General features: G+C 36.7%; 1 protein-coding gene across 1 annotated transcript in view; it reads right to left on the reverse strand.

Annotated features, from left to right (window-relative positions):
* MIB1 (MIB E3 ubiquitin protein ligase 1) overlaps positions 1–22234 on the reverse strand; it is a 90874-nt gene that overhangs the window by 44627 nt on the left and 24013 nt on the right. Inside the window, exons 4-10 of the mRNA XM_052660355.1 lie at positions 20337–20441; positions 18817–18883; positions 17295–17499; positions 12704–12887; positions 11281–11425; positions 9037–9170; positions 5079–5186 (exon numbers count right to left, since the gene is read on the reverse strand). Of these exons, the coding sequence (XP_052516315.1) occupies positions 5079–5186; positions 9037–9170; positions 11281–11425; positions 12704–12887; positions 17295–17499; positions 18817–18883; positions 20337–20441 (948 nt within the window). The remainder of the gene's footprint in view (positions 1–5078; positions 5187–9036; positions 9171–11280; positions 11426–12703; positions 12888–17294; positions 17500–18816; positions 18884–20336; positions 20442–22234) is intronic.

Genomic DNA, 22234 nt, shown 5'->3' on the forward strand with positions numbered 1-22234 from the left:
TTAAAAATCTGACCTTTTTTGTTTGGGCAATCTCAGACTGCACTCTGCCTTCCTGCAAAAGGCACCTTAAGGACTGGTTTCTGGGTCTTATATTAATAAATCGGATCTTTTCATGTTTTTAATAGTATCAGTATTTTGGGGTAGGGGGAGTGTGTAGGGAAAGGGAAGTGGAAAAGCTTCTAGCCATAACCGGAACTAACATGGTTTCCTAGGAACCATGTATGCTAATTCCTAGAGCCATTCTGGAGGTTATTACTCTGAGTCCTGATTTGTTTTCCAAAAAAGAATTTCCTTGAATTAAGTAGTCTTAATGGCACCCTACTCCAGTACTCTTGCCTGGAAAATCCCATGGACGGAGGAACCTGGTAGGCTCCAGTCCATGGGGTCTCGAAGAGTCGGGCACGACTGAGCGACTTCCCTTTCACTTTACACTTTCATGCATTGGAGAAGGAAATGGAAACCCACTCCAGTGTTCTTGCCTGGAGAATCCCACGGACAGAGGAGCCTAGTGGGCTGCCGAGAGAGTCGGACACGACTGAAGCGACTTAGCAGCAAAGTCTACTTCCCAGTTCCTTTGCAGATTACAGTTAAATACAATGTTTCTACAGTTTTGTTTTCATTAACCGGATAAACAGAATCAGATAGAATCAGCATCTGGGATTTGTTCCTTGTTTTTGTTTTTTTTTTTTTTTGAGAAATTGCTAGCTTTCACTGAAAAGAACAGTGAAAGTGAAGTTACTCAGTCACTGTCCAGCTCTTTGCGACGCCATGGACCCCGCTACACCAGACTCCCCTGTCCATGGATTCTCCAGGCAAGAACACCGGATTGGGTTGCCATTTCCTTCTCCAAACATTCACTAGTTGAAGAGAAATGTTTAATAACAACACAGATAATAATGAAACCTTAAGTTTCCATTGTGTTCTATAAGTGGTATCTTAATTGTCTCCATTACTCAACTCTCCACCCCTTCAAATTATTATCATAGATGAGGAAACAGAAGGTTAAACCAATTAAACTTTTAGCTCAAATATTATTTTAGACAACAACAATACCATTCAAACTCGGGTTTTTTGACAAAAGTCTAGTATTATTCCCTATTAATATTCTCCATTCAAAAGAGCTTTCGTTAATCTTAAACAGTAAAACCACTTAAAATTTGCTGATATCATCAGTATATATTTGTACTATATTTGAAAAACTTATAAAGAATTCACTTTTTAAAACTGGGCTTCCATTCAGTCCCCCACACCTTCACTTATTATATTCATCAGTAGGAAAACAAAAAATACTGAGTCCCTGGAGGATGAAAAATGAGCTCACCCAAATCGACATACCTAAGATCCCACAGTCCTCGGTGCCTTTACCTACACATTAAGAAAGAAACAGAATGTAACCCTACTGTATTCAGTAGGTCATACATAGAGACAACCAACTTTCCAAAATAGCTCTGAGTTTTCCCTAAGAAAAAGAAATAGGGAAAAAATGTAACCTCATCACATATTGGAAAGGTATAATATAGAGCAAATAATTTAGCTTTCTAACAGCTTACATCAACTAAAAAATCTGAAATAGTCATCTATACTAGGGGCCAGCAAACTTTTCTGTGAAGGGCCAGAAAGTAAATATAAGTTTTATAAGCTACATGATCTCTTGTCACAACTACACCAACCACTCAATTTTGCAGCTGGAGCACAAAAGCAGACTACACAATAAAATAAATGAATGAGTGTGTTGTGTTCCAATAATACTTTTAAAAAGAAATGAAGGGCTGGACCTGGCCTTCGGGCTATAGATTGCAATCTGTGAGCTACACTATCCTGAGCTCACTTCCTGATGCAGAAGAAGGAAATTAAAGGATGCAGAATGAGAGTCCCAGAGAACAAAATGTATTCTTCTCTTTATTCTCCAGCTAACTACAAAGTTTTTATTAAAACTGGATTTTTAAAAAGTCATTGTTAAATTATTGTGTCTAGGTGTGTTAAAGGTACAATAAAGGTTTTAAGAGAAGAGCACTTATCTTCTAGGATACATACTAAAACTATTTACAGATGAAATAATATGATATCTGGATTTGCTTTAAAATAATTCAGTGGAGGAAATGAGAGTTAAGAGGGTACTGATAAGACAGACTTGGCCAGAAAAAATAACTCAAGTGGAATAATGAGTACACAGGATTCATTAAACTATTCTATTTTTACAAATGTTTAAAATTTCCAATAATTAATTTACAAACAGATCGATTAATTTACAAACGATGAACCATAATTTTAAGTGCATTTGAAAAATTAACTATTTTCTCCCTCTTTTAAACCAGAATTTCCAATCAGCATTGCTGACATTTTGCACTGGATAATTCTTTGCTGTGGGAACTGCCCTGTACATTCGAGGATGTTTAGTAGCATCCTCAGTTTCTATCCATTACACGCCTGTCAGTCCCTTGCTCCCCACCAGACAGTTATGACAGTCAAAAATGTGCCCACAAAATGTCCCCTGTGGGACAGAAATGCCCCCCAATTAAGAATCACTATTTTAAGTAAATTATATTGCTATTTATAACAATGTTGAATCTTACATTCTAGAAATATGAAATTTTGCTGAACTTTTGCTTTAGTCTTAAGCAATGATTTATATTTCAACCCATTTTTTAAATGTAGTTTTCCCTTTACCCACTGGGAAACTGTGTTATTAACTTAATCAGATGTGTAATTACCCCCTTTTCACACTATCTCTACAAATTACATCTGCCTACAATGGTTTTTAAAACAGAAAATGCTCAGAATGGAAAAAAAAAAAGAGGCAGTATGGTAGAAGGCCACACATATCTGTTTAGTAACAGATGGAGTTTCCAAATTGAATGATGTTATTTACAAACTACGGGCCTCACTCCAACTCCAATCTTACATGGAGAGTAATAACTGTTTTGCTTATTTGAGCTCAATTAAGAAAGGAAAAAAAAACCCTACTCTTGAAACATAGTGCCAACTTCATTCCCAGCCCCCTCGCTGTAGCCCTACTCTACATAACCTCTCATGTGAACAAGTCTTTAGAAACACAGATTTATGGACAGTCTCACTTTGTAAGGTTTAGTAATGCTGAATCACAAAGTATAGTTTTTTTTAAAAATCAGGCAAAAAAATTTTTGATTTTTAAAGCCTCTCAGCTTATTTTCTTTAATCAGAAAAGTCTGGGGAATTCCTTGGTGGTCTAGCGGTTACTACTCGGCACTTTCACTGCCATTGCTCAGGTTCAATCCCTGTTCAGGAAACTAAGACCCTGCAAGCTGCAGTTCAATTCAGTTCACTCGCTCAGTCGTGTCTGACTCTTTGCGACTCCCATGAATCGCAGCACGCCAGGCCTCCCTGTCTATCACTAACTCCCGAAGTTTACCCAAACTCATGTCCATCAAGTCGGTGATGCCATCCAACCATCTCATCCTCTGTTGTCCCCTTCTCCTCCTGCCCCCAATCCCTCCCAGCATCAGGGTCTTTTCCAATGAGTCAACTCTTCACATGAGGTGGCCAAAGTACTGGAGTTTCAACTTTAGCATCAGTCCTTCCAAAGAACACCCAAGACTGGTCTCCTTTAGGATGGACTGGTTGGATCTCCTTGCAGTCCAAGGGACTCTCAAGAGTCTTCTCCAACACCACAGTTCAAAAGCATCAATTCTTCGGCGCTCAGCCTTCTTCACAGTCCAACTCTCACATCCATCCCATGACTACTGGAAAAACCATAGCCTTGACTAGACGGACCTTTGTTGGCAAAGTAATATGTCTGCTTTTTAATATGCTGCAAGGTGTGGCCAAAAAAAAAAAAAGGTCAGAAGGGCTGTAATATTTTAGTTTGTAGTTTCTGGATTCATTAAAAAATGGGATGTTCAAAATGTAGTATTTACAAAATATTACATTATACTAAGTCTCTCTTGCATCACCCAAAAAAAAAAAAATCTTTACAACACATACTGGGCTCCTAAATTCACAACCAAGAAAGATGTGACTTAAAGTTACTCTGTAAACGTAAAGTCACATTATATAATCTCATTCATAAATACATCACAGTAATAAAACTTATATAATTTGACTATAGTTTATAAATGTCTAATATGCTAATGTAAAATCAAGCTCTAGACAAAAGAAAATGCCAACATCAAGGATGACCTAAAATACCACTGGTTGTTTAGTAGCTATTCAGCAACTCAAGATATACACATTTGGGGGAAAAAAGCAAAAAGAATGTAAGACTTCTGTTTCCAAACATGTCTTTAAATTTTTATAGTTAGTAAAAACAGGCTGATCCACAAATTTTGCCCTCTAACATTGAAATCCTTATTAAATAGCTTCCTCAGATGGGAGTGTCACTTGGACAAAATTGCAACATTTTGCCTAGTTTGAATTTGATAGAATTAGGCTTACTCCTAAATAATCCTGCATTAGAGGAAAACAAATACAATTCTAATATATTTTTAAGTGATGCAGTTATAGTTAACTGCAACAAAGGAAGCCCTCTGCCCACACCAGCCAATGAAATTTCAATGCCAGTAAGAATCATTAATTTCTCCTTTAATAAGAACATGTTCTACATTAAATTAAGCACATATACATACACAGAGTGATAAACACACACTATAAAACCTTAAAAAACCCATATTAAGGTTAAGAAACAGTAAGACTAAACAAATTCTAATTCACTGGTTCCCTCGTGAGAAAACAAAAAAACAAGGAAAGCCCTCTGCGTGTCATAGATCAGGAAAAATCTTGCCCCATGTGATTTATATTCCTCTTTCCTCAGTCTTCCCAGTATGAGTCATGGGTAAATACCACCGAGCTCTCAACAGCATAGTAGTCCTACCACAGCAAAAGCAAACTCAACCTTCTTCACTTAGGGTTATGCCTAGGATATCAAGAGATCACAGAAAAACCAAAATGCTTCACATTGTCTTTTCTCAAATTTTTTTCTTTTTAATCAGAAGAGCCTTGAGTTAATATTAAATTTCAACATGAAAAAGCATCCATCTCGATGATACAGAAGGACCATTTCTAGGACATTAATTTTTACTTAAATATTTTTAAAACTTAATTACCTCTGCTTCTACATCCACATTTTGCTTCAAAAGTAACTTCAAAATGTCAACATGTCCATTCTGACTAGCAGCTTGCATAGCTGTGTGACCAGCACACTGTCCATTCACCTAAATACAAAAAAGAAAGGATAAAGGAATGTCACAAAAAGGGAAGAGTCAATACATACACATGGTGTAGGTTTAAACCCAACAAACTGAATGATTCTGTGAGAACAATTCAGGTCGGTGTTCTATATATCATGATACAGATCACATTTCTGTATCACATTTCTAAGTTAGGGAGGGATTCAGGCACTCTGAGAGTTCCACTGTTAAAACAGTGATGGAAGAACTTTTAGCCAATCAAAAAGTTGAAAATAGAAAAGGATGAGAGGGAAGGAGGTACAAAGGGAAGTTACATTTATTTTAAATATGTGTCTACTTTAATTATTATTAAACCTCAGAAAAGTAATGAGGTGAATGGAAGACTTTTAGAAAAGATACTGTCTAGTATAACATAAATAAATTCAACAAATACAGCCAAATGTCAGTGATAAGCAAACTATCACAAAGGATACATAAATGAGTTACCAGGGTAGCTATACACAACTGTTCAACTGTTCTACTATAAAGCAGTAATATCCAATTACTGTTCTACAATTGTTCTACTACAAAGCAGTAATATCCAATCTTTTCTTCACCTCAGATGTTGTATAAATGGATATGGAAATGCAACATGGAAAAATGGACATTTTTTTCCAAAGACGACATTTCAAATGGCCAACATGAACATAAAAAAGATGCTTAGTATTACTAATAAACAAGGAAATGCAAGTAAAAACACAATACCATTCACATTATCACCCCCTAAAATTAAGCACTTAGGTATAACTCTAACAAAATGTGTAAAAATGTACATGAGGAATACTACAGAACTCTGATAAATGAAATTAAGGAACTAAATAGATGGAGAGATACTCCATGTTCGTGGATAAGAAGACTCAATAATGTCAAAGATGTCAGTTCTTCCCAACTTGATCCACAAATTTAGCATAATCACTATTAAAATCCCAGCAAGTTACATGTATGGAGGTTTATATGGAAAAGCAAAAGGCCCAGAACAGTCAACCCAACATTAAAGGAGAGCAACAAAGCTGGAGGACTGACACTGCCTGACTCCGAGGTGTACTACAAAGCTACAGTAATCACGACAGTGTGGTTCTGGCCAAAGAATAAACAGACGGAAGAAAGGAAAAGAACAGGAAGCCCTCAAACAGCCTCTCATAAATACAGTCAAGTGATTTTTAACAAAGAAGCAAAGGTAATACAATGGAGCAAAAACAATCTCAACAAACAGAATAGATGGAAAATTTCTATATATCTTTCCATTTCAGTTTATAAAACCTAAAACTGCTCTAAAACGAAAATCTAAAATTAAAAACTTTTCCAAAATTTCCATATATGAAAGACATCATTTCCAGGATAAAAAGATCAAACATTAAAAGCAACAGATTAAGACAGATCCACAACACTGTACAAGTTCAGACACTGATGAAAAAAGAGATCTTCATGCTTGAAAACATAAAACAGCTCCCATGAAGGATCAGGAATCAGAATAGCAATTCTGAATGCTGGAAGAAAATGGAATTATTCTGAAGGAAAATGGTATCTAAACTTGAATTCTCTTCCCATCTAAAATTGAACAGTAAGGTTAAAAAAGTTATATACTAAAGGTGTATTTCTCATGCACCCTTTTTCTGAAGAAGCTACTGAAAGCCATACTTCACAAAAAAACAGAATAAAATTGGAGACAGAGGGACAGAGGATAAAGAAAACAAGAAATCCAGCACAGGAAAGAGGGGAAAGGAACCTGGAGGATGATGAGTGAGAGCCATTCCAGATGGATCCTGTCAGAGGCACTGAGAGAAATCTCTCTCAGATGAAACGCACACATAACCTGATGTGCTGAATGTCTTAACAGATTACACAGTTAAAATGGAATTCTGGAGAAGAATTAATAATAACAATACAGATTACTACCGAAAACAAAAGTGTTTAGATTATGTCCTGGGGTTAAGAGAGACAAGTGAACCCTTTGGAACAATGGAAGTGTTCTACATCTGAATAGGGCTGTGGGTTATATAGGTGTATGCATTTGTCAAAACTGACTGATCCATGTATTTCACTGTATGTAAATTACACCTCAGGTGTTTTTTTTTTTTTAAAGAATAATTATGAACACCAAGGAAAGCAAAAAGTTGTGCAATAAAACACAATCGAGTATCCTCCACAGCTCAGATATGCATGCCATTTGAATAATAACATGCAAAATTAATTCTAACATTAACAAAATTATAATGCAATACCACATTAAGAACCTGGAAGAGGTATGCATGTGCGTGGAAAGGATGGGCTAAACGTGGAGAAGCAAAGTGGAATCCTCGCCTTCACAGAGCAGTATCAAAACACAACTTCAAGTCAAGAAATAACCTACAAGTCAAGAAATAACAATAGAAGTATGTTACTGAAAGATGAGGAGGTAACTGTATGAAGGAAATCAGCTGAAAGAGATGAAAATAGTTGCCTCTGAAGAAAAGGAAAATAGCACTGAGAAGGAGATGCTGCTTTTCATAACAAATCTTGGAGAACTATTTTTCCTTTTAAATTTTTAGAATGTACTACATTCTAAAAAAACTGAAATAAATCAGTAATGAAGAAAAAATTAAGTGTAATAAAATGTAAATCTGCATAAGTGAATATAAAAGAAGCCTGACTCTACGTTCCAAACACAAAAAAACATTTGGTACTTTAATATCTGATACTATTTGTGACATAGCTCACAACCAATCAAGAAACTACTGTGCCATGCTGCTGCAGCTGATCCCCAACAAACCTGAAACGCCACAGGAGAGCGTAGGAATACGATGTTTATACCTTATAAATTTCGGGCTTCCCTGACAGATCAGTTGGTAAAGAATCCGCCTGCAATGCAGGAGACCCCAGTTCGATTCCTGGGTCAGGAAGATCCGCTGGAGACGGGATAGGCTACCCACTCCAGTATTCTTGGGCTTCCCTTGTGGCTCAGCTAGTAAAGAAATCTTCCCGCAATGCGGGAGACCTGGGTTTGATCCCTGGGTTGGGAAGATCCCTGGAGAAGGGAAAGGCTATCCAGTATGCTAGCCTGGAGAATTTCATTAACTGTATAGTCCATGGGATGGCAAAGAGTCAGACACAATGGAGCATCTTTCACTTTCACCTTATAAATTATAGATCTGATCTCTAACTGTCCGGCATACTTACATACAAAGATATGGTAACAAAAGCCCTCACTGCACAGTGACAATGGTTCAAAGTGACACTCAACCTACAATCCTTTGGCCAGCACTGACTGACATGGTACTGGTTCCAGAACAGTAGCGATGCTAAAGCCAGTGAATAACTAAGCAAGAACCAGAATTTGCAGTTTGAACCCACTTAAACTATGGCTTTGGTGAATGGTAACATTACAACAGAAACTATTAAGATTTACAAAATGCATGATTCCTAATTCAACTGCATTATGAACCATGAAAACAGTCAACTTTCACAAGGAGGAGAGGGGGAAAGCTTAAATGTTTTGAAAAGAAGGATGGACAATTGCTTATAAAATTTACTAAAATATATTGTTAAAACATTATAACATTTACATGAGAAAATTTCACTGAATTTCCCCAAAGGACACTAACTACTTAAAAACCTAGAAGTAAATTTTGACATCATAAAATTCAAAAGTCAGTACTAAAATAAGAAAATGTCAATATCTTCTAGAAATACACAATGAAGAAATTATGCCCAGTGTCATCTTTAAAATACCTTAGAAAAACAAGGAAGAAGGACAGATGAAGCACATGTGGCAATATCTTAACAACTGCTGAGTAAAAAGTTCATTTTAACTATTCTATTTTTGCGTACGCTTCAAAATAAATTTTAAAATGCTCACATCCACATCTGGTCTTTTTAGCAAATCTTCCACTTTAGCAACATCTCCATTGGCAGCAGCCTTAACTAATTCTTCATTGAGGTCACCAGATTCTTGGGTTTCAAATAATTTCTTCAAAAGTTGGGAGAGTCTTTCTGTAAAGCATCAAATAAAGCTGCTAATATAGGAGGATCTCAAATCTTAACTACTAACAGACAAGCATTACCCACATGCCTATAATACATACTTTTCCTGTTTTAGTACGTCTATCATAAATATTACTTTGGTACACAGATACTACCCTTGCAAGCTACAATTACTACCATATAAAACTGCTTTAAATCTGAGCCCACCATTATTCCTGGTTTACTCCAATTCATGTATTTCAAGTTAAAATTTCAGAAAAAGAGAGTTACACACAAACTACAATTCAAGATTTTGGAGTCATACCAAAGATATTATAAATGAACACACTACCACAGGAGTATCATGATGATACAAATTGCCTTTCAGGTCTTGAGCGTATCTTACTGCTCTCAGACCTCAATGCAACAAATCAATGATTATGATACAAAAGCAATATAATCTCTATAGCCTCTGGGGAAATATTTTAGGGACAAACCAATTTTCAGTTGAAAATATTAAAATAAAATACTTCGGTGGTGCCAACTGACTGGTTCTGACTAAAACAAGAAAGAACCAGATATGTGCTTATATAAACCCTTTCGTAAGGTTTTTTTTTTTTTCTCCAAATAGCAGCACTGATCAGTAGAGAATCTACCAGTTCTCCTTACCTCTAGGATCTACTTATTGGAAAGGAAAAGAAGCCACAAAGTGAGGCCCAACACCAAATCCACATTATTTGAGAAAAGGATATTAACAATTTTTCACTCTTCCAATATGTAATGTGTTGCCCAAAAAGTTCATTTGGGTTTTTCTGTAAGATGTTATGGATGAAATTTGGGGCCAGCCTGATAAAAATCAGCCTGCTGTGATGCTATCTAACCACAAGGTTAAAATAAACACCACCTGATTTAACCTCAAACACATTAGCAAATTACAGCAGGAAAGATGAGACACAATCAAGAGGAAGTACAAGGCAGTACAAAATAAAGCTGGAGGTCAGCCAATGTTTTCCTTTACTTTCTTACTGTGCACAGTTATGGCTCCATCTTCTCTTCTGGATGTCAGCTATATTCATACAGTAAGTTGTAACCAGTTTAATGAACTGAGTGTGGATATACAGCTGGATCATGAGAAGAAAAGGGCCTGAGTCTACCCAAGCATCCAGCATACTCACATCTCAGCACAGCTCTCTCTACCCCCTGTGCCCTGTACAATACCTCTCATAAAATAACAAGAGAAAAGGTACGGCTGATACATAAAAATATCCAGAAAGAAAGCCATCTGCTAGCAATAATATTGGAAATTTAAAAAATATATAAGGCAGTCAAAGAAAGTGATGGTTCTGTGGCAGAAAACAAATGTTCTGACTAAGGAGTAGCGTGTTGAATTTCAGGTATCTCCTCTTTGACGTGGAAAAGCCCTTGATCTATCCGAGAAAGAACATCTTTATGGAATTTTCACATGGTATATATACCTCAGCCAGTGCAAAGGTGGTTTGTCATATAAAAAAAAAAGAAAGAGAGAGAGAGAGACATTTAGTGCAAGTTTAAAATGTTTTTCCAGGGGCCATATATGGATGTGAGAGTTGGACTGTGAAGAAAGCTGAGCACCAAAGAATTGATGCTTTTGAATCATGGTGTTGGAGAAGCCTCTTGCGAGTTCCTTGGACTGCAAGGAGATCCAACCAGTCCATCCTAAAGGAGATCAGTCCTGGGTGTTCACTGGAAGGACTGATGCTGAAGTTGAAACTCCAATACTTTGGCCACCTCATGTGAAGAGTTGACTCACTGGAAAAGACCCTGATGCTGGGAGGGATTGGGGGCAGGAGGAGAAGGGGACGACAGAGGATGAGATGGTTGGATGGCATCACCGACTTGATGCACATGAATTTGGGTAAACTTCGGGAGTTAGTGATGGACAGGGTGGCCTGGTGTGCTGTGATTCATGGGGGTGGCAAAGAGTCGGACACGACTGAGCGACTGAACTGAACTGAAAAGGTAGTTAATATGCAAGTGAGGTAATGTGATCTGAGAGAAATCAAGATCACATACAACATTACCTGTGTACCAGAACTGGGGAATGAGGAAAGGCTCTAACGAAAACCACATTGCTTTTAAAGAAACACGAAACAGAACATACCACCAGACGCATTGCTAATGGCTGATCCTGCGGACGCCACCTTGGAAACCGCCGCTGGATTATACGTCCAAGATGTTCCACATACTTCCACCTTTAAATCACTGTCTGAATAAATCTGCTGTACTCGGCCAACTTTACCTAAAGTCTTAAAAACAAGATTAGATTTATGTTTCCAAGTCTACACTACAGAAATCAATCATCAGTTTTCACATGTTTTGAAGTATTCATTTTACTTGATTCCTAATTTAAAAAATTTTTAAAGGATAATCATATTCAAATGGGTTATTTACTAGCCACAAACTCTATATCTTTAAAAAATACTTTAATAAAACTATTACACTTCCACAAGAATATAAAAATAATCATGACAATCTTATTCAAAAAAGTAACCTTTTAAGATACCTCTAGAAAACCTGTAACTCAAATAGTCCAAACTATCACTGATCTAGCCTAAAAAAAGAACATCTGATTTCTAAAAAAAAAAAAAACTTAAACCAAAAAGGGCTCAAAGCTTACATCTATGTTTAAATCCTTTTTGGAATCAAGCCTAATTTCAAGTCAGAAGTATGAAAGTCACTGTCATTCTGGGGTGAAGGATCAGGAAGCCTCTTTGTCTCACCTTAACATTACATTCTCCACTAAAGGCTCTATCAAATTAGATTTATCTATCATATATTAACTATAGCCCTTTATGGATCGTCCCAGGCTAATCTAAGGGCTTCCCTGGTGGTTTAGCAGTAAAGAATACACCTGCCAATGCAGGAGACCCGAATCCAATCTCTGGGTCAGGGAAGATCCCTTGGAGAAGGGAAAGGCTACCCATATTTTTGCCTGGAGAATCCCACAGACAGAGGAGCCTGGTGGGCTACAGTCCATGGGGTCACAAAGAGTTGGATACAACCTAGCAACTAAACAGACATAGAGAATGGACTTATGGATGTGGGAGAGGGGAGGAGAGGGTGAGATGTGTGGAAAGAGTAACATGGAAACTTACATTACCATATGTAAAATGGATAGCCAACAGGAATTTGCTGTATGGCTCAGGAAACTCAAACAGGGGCTTTGTATCAATCTAGAGGGGTGGGATGGGGCGGGAGATGGCAGGGAAGGTTCAAAAGGGAGGAGATATATGTATACTTTTGGCCAATTCATGTTGAGGTTTGACAGAAAACAACAAAATTCTACGAAGCAATCATCCTTCAATAAAAATAATAAATTAAAAAAACTAAACAATAACAAAGTTACTCTAACTGAAGTAAATTTAGAAAATAAAAGGCATACAGATGCTAAGCTGCCAGTGGAGAGTACAATTCTCAAAGGATTAAGCTAATTTATAGTTTCTAAAATTAAAGTCATCAAAGCTTTTCAAAACTACGTAAGCAAGCTATAGTTCTGACTCCCAAAGGACTTTATATACACTTACTGGGAGCATAGCTTCTGCCCATTCTCCATGGCCTCTCTGTAGAAGTTTAATTCTCTCCAGATCATAACAAACTTGCACCAGATCACCCACTTGAAACTGAGAGGTGCCTCCCTCTGCACCTTGTGCAGCATCCCCACTTCGGACAATGTTTGCTTTAGTGAGAACAGCAGGGTTGAAGGTCCACCTAAAAAGCAAAGCCAAAATTCAAAATTGGTACGTTTACTTAACTTTAGCACAACATTCACAGTTAACCACTGGAGGGAGAAAAGCATTATAACACATACAAAGTGTAAAGCAATCCTTTACGATTACATTCTGAATGATCTGTATTTCTTTTTAGAATTTATTACACAAATTTGAGAGAAGAGTTATCCATAATCTCACCATACTAGCATGACACCATTTTGTCTAGATTTATTATCGCTTGCATGCTTTAAAAATTGTTATAAAAGTAATACACACTCGTTGTTAAAGATTAAAACATTTCAGAAACATGTAAAGTGAAAGTTCCATTGCACACAAACACACCTGGATCACCATTCTGCACCCCACTAGACACCACGGTTAATATTCCACTGTATATGGAATGCAGATCTTCTATCAATATGCTGAGTGATGGTTTTAACAGAGAGCCCAGCGAAATGATCACTCTTCAACTGTAGCTTGAGAACAGCCTGAAAATTCACTTCTCCCAACTACTTAAAACATTTCAGTGCAGCTATTTCTGACTTTATCTATCCAAATTTAAAGGGAAACTTCTTCAAAGTAGAGGACCATGTCTTAACTGTCTCTGTAATTCTAACACTAATCACGGGCCCTAATACAGGATAAGTACTTAATAAACTATTCTTAAATAAAGAATAAAAAAAATTTTTTTCTAAAAGTCAAATGTTATGTTACTAATAACACTAGTACCCAAGAGAATTTGGACCAAGGAAGAATTCTGCAAGTAATAATCCTAATCTGTGTTAATTTACCATTTCCAAATAAGAGGCCATTTAAGACAATATGTGTTAATACATGCTATTCTGAACTTAAATTAAGATTTTTTTTCCCTTCTTTATTGAGATGTAACTAACATACAATTCACTCATTTAATGTGTATAAATCAGTGGTTTTAGTATATTCAGTTGTATAACCAACAACCACTATAATAATTTCATTTTCATCATCACAAAAAGATACCCCCCTAACAATCAGCAGTCACTGTGAAATCAACTCTCTCTTCCCAGCCTCTAACAACCAGTAACATACTTTGTTTCTATGGATTTCCTTATTCTAGACATTTTCTATAAATAAAATCAGATAGTATGTAACCTTTTGTGACAGGCTTCTTTCACTCAACACATTTTTTTCAAGATTTATCTATGTTGCAGCATATGTCAGTACTCCATCCCTTTTTATAACCAAATAAAATGTTCCATTGGGTGGATATACCACAACTTGTTTATCCATACAGGAGTCAATACACATTTGGCTGATTTTCACATGTTGGCTGTTATGAATAACGCTTCTACAAACATCCATGTACAGATTTTGGTGTGGGCACATTGTAATTTTCTTGGATATAAACCTGGAAGTGGACATACTAGGTCATATGTTAACTCTGAATTTAACATTTTGAGAAACTACTGTTTTCCAAAGCATTTAGACCACTTCATCTACTTATTGTTAATGTAGGAGGGCTTGGTTCCAATTTCTCTATACCCTCAACAACACTTGTAATTATCCTACCGTTCTATTCTAGCCATTCTAGCATGTGAAGTGGTATCTCATTGTGGCTGTGAACTGAATTTCCTCAGTAACTAATAATGTCCTGCATCTCTTCAAGGGTGATACAGAATGAACTGTGTCCCTCCAAATTTCACATGGTAAAGCTCTATGGCTTCTATATAACTGTATTTGGAGACAGGGCCTTTAGGGAGAAAAGTAAGGTTAAATGATGTCATAAAGGCGAGGTGCCATCTGAGGACAATAAGAAACCAATCCTCTCCAAGCCCAGAGGAGGTCTCACCAGAAACCTACCCTCATGGCACCCTGATCTTGGACTTCTAGCCTCCAGAACAGTAAACAAAAAAGAATAAATAAATAAACATCTGTTGTTTAAGCCACCAGTCTGTGATATTTTGTTAAGGGAGCCCTAGCAGACTAATGCAATGCATTCATTGACCATTTCTGTACCTTCTGTGAGAAGCTTCCCTGGTAGCTCAGATGGTAATGAATCTGCCTGCCAGGAGCCCAGGGTTCAATCCCTGGGTTGGGAAAAGCTCCTGGAGAAGGAAATAACAACCCACTCCCATCTTCTTGCCTGGAAAATCCCATGGACAGAGGAGCCTGGTGGGCTTCAGTCCATGGGGTCGCAAATGTCAGATACAACCGAGCAACATTAATATCTTCTGTTTAAAAATGTCTTTAAATCCTTTGCCCTAAATCCAATGACTGGTGTCCTTAAAAGGTCATATACAACCATCTTTTCATAATTTTCTATGTGAAAGATTTTAGAATTTCCATGAGCTCAATTAACTTTCTTCTACGCCTCCTTAGGGTTCTTTCCTCATGGACGGCTAAGCTAGAAGTGCTGGCTTGATGAAAAGAAAATAGTGGGCCAGAGGACAGTTTATGTGGCTCTCAGAATCAGATAATCTCTGATATTGAACTTGACTAACCAGAGATTTGAATGAATTTAAAAATAAAATTTGTGCCTCATCCCAAAATAGAAGAAGCTGGTCATGTGAAGACACAGGGACAGACAGACTCCCAGGGGACAAGGCCAAGTGAAGACAGAGGTAGAGAAACAAGTGATGCACTGACCAGCCAGGGAACGCCAAGGATTACAGCAACCATCAGAAGCCAGGAAAGAGGCCCAGGACAGATTCTCCTCAGAGTCTCCAGAAGGAATCAGTCTTGCCAACACCTTGACTTTTAGCCTCCAGGATTGTCAAAGAAGAAACTTCTGCTGTTTTAAGCCACTCTGTGGTAATTTGTTATGGCAATTCTAAGAAACTAATGCACCATCTAAACAATATTAGATCTTCTGATCCATAAACATGAAACATCTTTCCATTTCTTTAGGTCATCTTTAATTTCTTTAATAATGTTTTATAGTCTTCAGTGTACACATCTTGTACTTACTGGGCTAAATTTATTCTTAAGTATTTTATTATTTGATGCTATTACAAACAGAATTGTTTTCTTATTTTCATTTTCAGGTTGTTTGCTGTAGTGTAGAGAAATACACTTTTTATATTATTTTCTATATTAATATTATATCCCATGACTATGCTGAATTCATTTATTACTTCTAACAGTTTTTTTTGTTGATTCCTTAGATTTTTCTATGCACGAGATCACATCGCATGTGAACAGAGATGGCTTAACTTCTTCCATTCTCCTTCTTCTCCCTCTTATTTCTTTTTCTTGCCTAACTGCCACAGCTTGACCCTCTAGGACAAGACGGAATAAAAGCAGGGACAGAAGACATTCTGGTTTTGTTCCTAATCTTAAAGGAGAAAGCATTCAGTCTTTTACCACTGAGGACGCTGTTCACTGTAGGATTTCAGAGATGCCCTTTATCAGGCCCTTCTCTTCTTAGGTTATTTAGTATTTCTACCATGAAGGATATCGGATTTTGTCAAATGTTTTTTGTGCATCTCCTGATATGATCACGTATATTCTCCAGATCTGAACACAATTAGAGCTAATTCTATACTTCAGTTAGCAATTTAATGTTTATTTTTCTTATTCTACATATAAACCCTCCCTTAAAGAAATTCGGAAAGTTAGTTTCTTTAAGTACATGGTAGTAATAAAGATTTGACAAAATTAACTATTATTTTTTCTCTAAAATACTATAAAAATATTGGTAAACTGGATACATTTTGGCCCCTAGGGATAAACAAATAAAAGGCACAGGCCCAGTCCCCAGTCTCCAAGAAACTTGAAACCTAGAGATCAAATAAATAACCATTTTAGTGGATAATAGGAGGCTTAAACAGACAAATATTGTATGCATGTACCAGGGAGGATAGCTGGAGAGAGGAGGCAGGCATATATTCAGTATTTACAGGAGGCAGAGGAGTTATCCAAAGAAGAGGAAGACAAGGAGCATGGAAGGATGGTGTGTGTATGGAAGGATGGTGTGTAAGGAAGCTTACAGAAATGAATAAATGCACACAGCACTGTGTTGCTGATACCGATGAGTGTGTGGCAAGGGAGAGCTGCGTCACCATGAGCCAACACAAGACAGGGACCAGAGGAGTTCACTGTTATTACCGTTTATTCAGGGTAGACTGAGACAGCCTACCAGGAACAGACAACTTCTTAGCTACACTTGGACCCAATACTGATACAATGTATTCTGCTCACTAAAGGGAGAAAAAAGTGCACAGAATATTCACACACACACACACACACACACAGTTCTTACTTGCTTCCTTCTACTTTACCAAGGTATTCTGGATTTTCTTCTACTACTGAAGAGTTAGCTGTAAAAAGTCTTTGTGATGTCATATTATTTGGTTTTTGTAGGCTCAGAGTTCCTCTGTAGACAAATTTCACTTGCCATTACTGAAAATTAAGAAATACAACCAACCTATTGCCGCTTGGATACTGTACTACAATGTCATGATCTTCATCAATGCCACAAACTGTTCCAGTTGTAGTCAAGGTCTCAAACATGCCATCAGTCCATCCGCCATGACCATGCTGCAAAGACTGTACAATTTCAAGGTCAAGATCTATGTTGACCAGGTCACCAATCTGCAGCCCACCAGGGTTCCTGTTGCCATTCTGCTCACCTGTAATTGCAGAGGGAGGTGACCAAGGACAAGGAAAACCTCAGCAACAACAGGCAACTGCACTGTTTTAAGTTTTTTTTAAAAGCCCCAGACAATTGAGTTTCAGTTACTATCTAATCTTAAAATGTTTTGAAAATAAAATGTGAGTATAAAAATCTAGAATTATACAGCCTTAAAAAAAAAAAAAGAAAAGAAAACAAACAGACTCAAAAGCAGAAATAAAGTAATGATTTATAACAATGACTGATGAGGAGCAGAATCTATAGATGACAAGACACTGACTATCAGAACACAAAGCTCTGGGCACTGGTAATATTCACCTTTCTGCCTGGATGACTTGCTGAAGAATCAGGATAGCTAACTAAAGAATATGAAAGAGACTCCTGGAATTTTGTTTTCTCTGAAGTGCTTACTATTATTATTTACCAAATGGTTTTTGTGATTTTTGCCTCAAGAGCATTTTTATATATTTTAAAAGCCCATTTCCAAGATTATTTTCAAAGCTACTTCTGGAACAAAGTATGCATGATCATCAAACACTATGCTGAGGGATCCTAAATGTGTATGTTGATTCTACACTTTTCTTGTAAAGCCCAAATACAAAAGAAGAATGTTTCTGAATGCAAGAGAGATGATCTCATCTCTCATCAAAACCATAAGATTTTCTTCCATATTCTCCTTTTTTCTAAAAAATTAAGGTATGCTGCAAGAAAACAGCACTTTGGGGCAATAAGGGAAAACAAATTATTTGAAAAGAGGAACACAGCGAGTTCACACCAAAACACCTAAATCAGAAGACCCTAAAGGCTTAATCGGAACAATGTGGCAAATGGTCATTGTAGCAACAATGAAGAATCTATAAAATGAAAGTAGTTTTGGTTTTCCTGTTCTTTATTTTAATCATACATTATATTTATCATATTATTTTAATTTTGGAGCTGTTATATTTTCAAAGGAATTAAATTCTAAGGAATTTATAAATATTAAATTGTTAGCTCTTATTGTCAGCAGTGTAAGTATGTATAAGTATGGTAATACAACACATTTTCCAACAAGCTCATGATTAAAACAAAAAACTTTTATACAGTATTGGTATGCCCTATAAATGATGCATCAATTTAGTAAGACATGACAACTCTTTCAGACACTAAATAAATCATTAAAAAAGAACAAATACTTTTAAAACCAAACACAACCAAGAGCATGCCTTTAAAAATCTTTAATGATGACTAATTTTCTTAAAGCCCAGTTGAAACGCTTTTCTGATTCCATGAACTCTGACCCATTATTTAGAAATTTTCTCGTCTGCTAACTCACCTAGCACAGGACAATGATCTCTGTAGAAAGAACCTCCTTTGGCATCCTGGACACACTTCAGATCAGACTACAAAGAAGGGAAGAAACCAAAAAAATCACCCTTGAAAGCTTCAAGTATAGCTCAATACCTAAAATAGGCAAAAATGTTCATTCAGAACATTATCCTCAGCAGAAGTAGCTCTGGGTTAATAATCACACTAAACACTGCTTTCATAAACACCCATCAACAACTATAAACTTGATCTTCAGCTATGTCATACTTTAAGCTTTCTTTTGTAGTTCAAATTAAAATGTCTGGATCTTTACCACTGAAATATTTTCAAAAACACATGTTGGAAAATAAGAACTAAAACAAAAATCTTGTATTTAAAAAGTACATCATACATTCCATTTAAAAGATTCTTTTACCAAAAAGAGGTCAACTCATTTGATCTTTCTAATCAATTTTATTAGATATACAAGGTAGGCATTGACTCATTTTATAAAGGAAATTATCCAAAACTAGTCAGAAGGCAGAAAAGGAAAGTACCAAATCCAGTCTTTTGAGTCTGTGTCCAGATAATTTCCTATTTATATCACTTTTAGTCCTTATTTTACCATAACTTAGTTAACTTAAGTTCCTTCCCACTTAGCTTTAATAAGAAATTATTAAGTATTTATGTGAATGGGGAAGCAGTTGTGGTATAATGAAAAGTACAGAAAATGTGAAGTTAGATGAGAAACTTTGAGGGTGACTATGAAAATTCAGAACTAGATTACCTAAAAGTGCCTAACAGTACAATATATATACACACACACATATATAGGTATAAAGTGACCAATATATACTTACTGTATTAAGAAAACGAGCTCCTTTACACACACACACACACACACACACACACACACACACACACAATCCAACTCTCTGTTAGTTACAGCCTCCTTTGCCACTGGAGTTCACATTTAATTCAATCCTAGCCAAAGAGTCATGGGTCAAACTGCTTTAATGTGATACTTCAACTTAGCAATTCCACTTCTAGGAATCTATCTTAAGAAAATATACCCATAAATGTACAAAGACATATGCACAAGGATGTATGTCACTGAAACAGTGCTTGCAACAATGAAAAACAAAAACAAAAAACCAACCCAGATACCCATCAACAGAAATTTCATAAACAATGGCACAACCATACAAGGAGTGCTACTCCACCATCAAAAAAGAATGAGAATCAACCAATATATAAATACTACTCCTTAAGCACTTGATTAATGTTTCTAGGTCAGTCATTTTCAATTATCAACAGTACACTTTAAAAATACAGGGAAAAAAAGCCTTAAAAATAATGTTAACACCTATTATACTAAATTCTCACTTTACAGATGTTCCTTCCTACTGCATACTCATGATTCAGATGGCTGTATTATGATAAAAGGAAATGACACAACAAAAAAAGAAAGATTACAATAAGGGCTATTTTTAATTTCCTTTCTTTCACCCATCCAATATTTTCATCTTTTATGGTTCTTACACTTACCATGCCCTCAAAGCCAACTCTGTACAGGTTCTTAGCACCATTATCCCAGAGAACGTAGGCTGCACTATGCGGGCTTGATGCACTCCAGTCTTGGATCTCTGTTACCTACGGGAAATTTTTGAGGGATAAAAAATCTTTAAGAAGAGAGGAGAGGCTGATTCTTTTAATTATATTTAAATCTTTAAAATTACTTCAGTTACAATCCTGTCTAACAGGATCATGAAAAACACTTACTTGCCAAATATATGTCACTTCTAACATATAACTGAATTAGAAATATTTTTTTACATTTTATTATGCCTCTCATCAACCCCACCCTCCTGCCTCTTAATAGAGGTCAGGGAAGTCCCTAAAACTACTGCTGCTGCTGCTGCTGCTAAGTCACTTCAGTCGTGTCCGACTCTGTGCAACCCCAGAGACGGCAGCCCACCAGGCTCCCCCGTCCCTGGGATTCTCCAGGCAAGAACACTGGAGTGGGTTGCCATTTCCTTCTCCGATGCATGAAAGTGAAAAGTGAAAGTGAAGTCGCTCAGTCGTGTCCGATGCTCAGCGACCCCATGGACTGCAGCCTACCAGGCTCCTCCGTCCATGGGATTTTCCAGGCAAGAGTACTGGAGTGGGGTGAACTACTGCAGAAATTTTATATTGAGACACTTAGTGATTACAGTGATGGATTATCAGCAAATACATAATTCAAAATTTAAAATCTTTAAAGGGTTCCTTCTAACAGCAGTGTATTCTTTTAAACCTGTTTTTTGATACAAAATGTAAAATCTTTGACCAAATACCCAGAACAGTTCAAGATAACCCAGCTCTCTGATCAGCTGAATGCGGATGAGCATAGGCTCAAAGGCCGTGTTTAAAGAAGGGTTGAGAGATCTGGTTCCGCCGGCAGTGCCCCTCAGCTGCCCTGAAAAGCAGGCCATCCAAGCTAAAACCCCCGACTACAATGGAAATCCAGACACTACCTCCAGGCCCCACATGCCACCAGACCAGACGGATTCGTTAGAGCAGTTAACATTAAAAAAAAAAAACTGGAGTTGCTATTGATTTAGGGCCAAGAATCAACCACACAAAAATGACACACAGTGAGCACTGAACTTGGGGATTTTCAAGTGAAGCAGTCTACCCCCCAGACTGGGAGACTGTACATGTGCAACTCATGACTCTTTTCCATCTTGACACTTACCAACCACCCTTCATAGTTTCTCAGAATGCCAGGCTGATACTAAACGTAATTTTTAAGGTATGCCCTTAAAAACAGACTACTATTTCAAATAAGATACATAATGACCACTTCATCTTCACCCTGTGCTAAAGAAACAATTTTGCAAGCCACATATTTTACAGTGCTTCTGTGAGATAAAATGTTTTTATGCTTAGGACTTGATTAAATACTTGAATAATATTTCAAAGCATTAGTAAGTAAGTCTATTCTTTCTAATTTTAAAATAAATTATGTTATAAAAATCTAACACAAACTTTAAAAAATAATTTAAAAATGAAATGAACATTAGACTAAGAAAAAGAAAATTACCAGTACTTTTAAAGTTCCCTGCATGCCTCTCATCAACCCCACCCTCCTGCCTCTTAACAGAGGTAACTACCATCCTGACTGCGGACTCCATCGCTGCCATGCTGTGTTTTATGATTTTCACAACTAACCACTGCATAATCTTCAAAAGCAAGAGTTTCTAACATTTTAAAGTGAAACATGCAATTTGTAGGAAAGAAAAATAGCTTTTGATTATAATACAGTCAGATTCTATTTCATTTATTTTTAAAAATGCAGTGCTAGATTAAATAAGCCTGTGCTTTTATGAGAGGGACAAAAAAGCATTTGATCAACTTTTAAAAAACAAATTTTGTTTAAATCGAATTCATCCTAAATTTCAAAT

This window comes from Budorcas taxicolor, chromosome 22 (assembly GCF_023091745.1).
Source record: "Budorcas taxicolor isolate Tak-1 chromosome 22, Takin1.1, whole genome shotgun sequence".
NCBI classification, from domain to species: Eukaryota; Metazoa; Chordata; class Mammalia; order Artiodactyla; family Bovidae; genus Budorcas; species Budorcas taxicolor.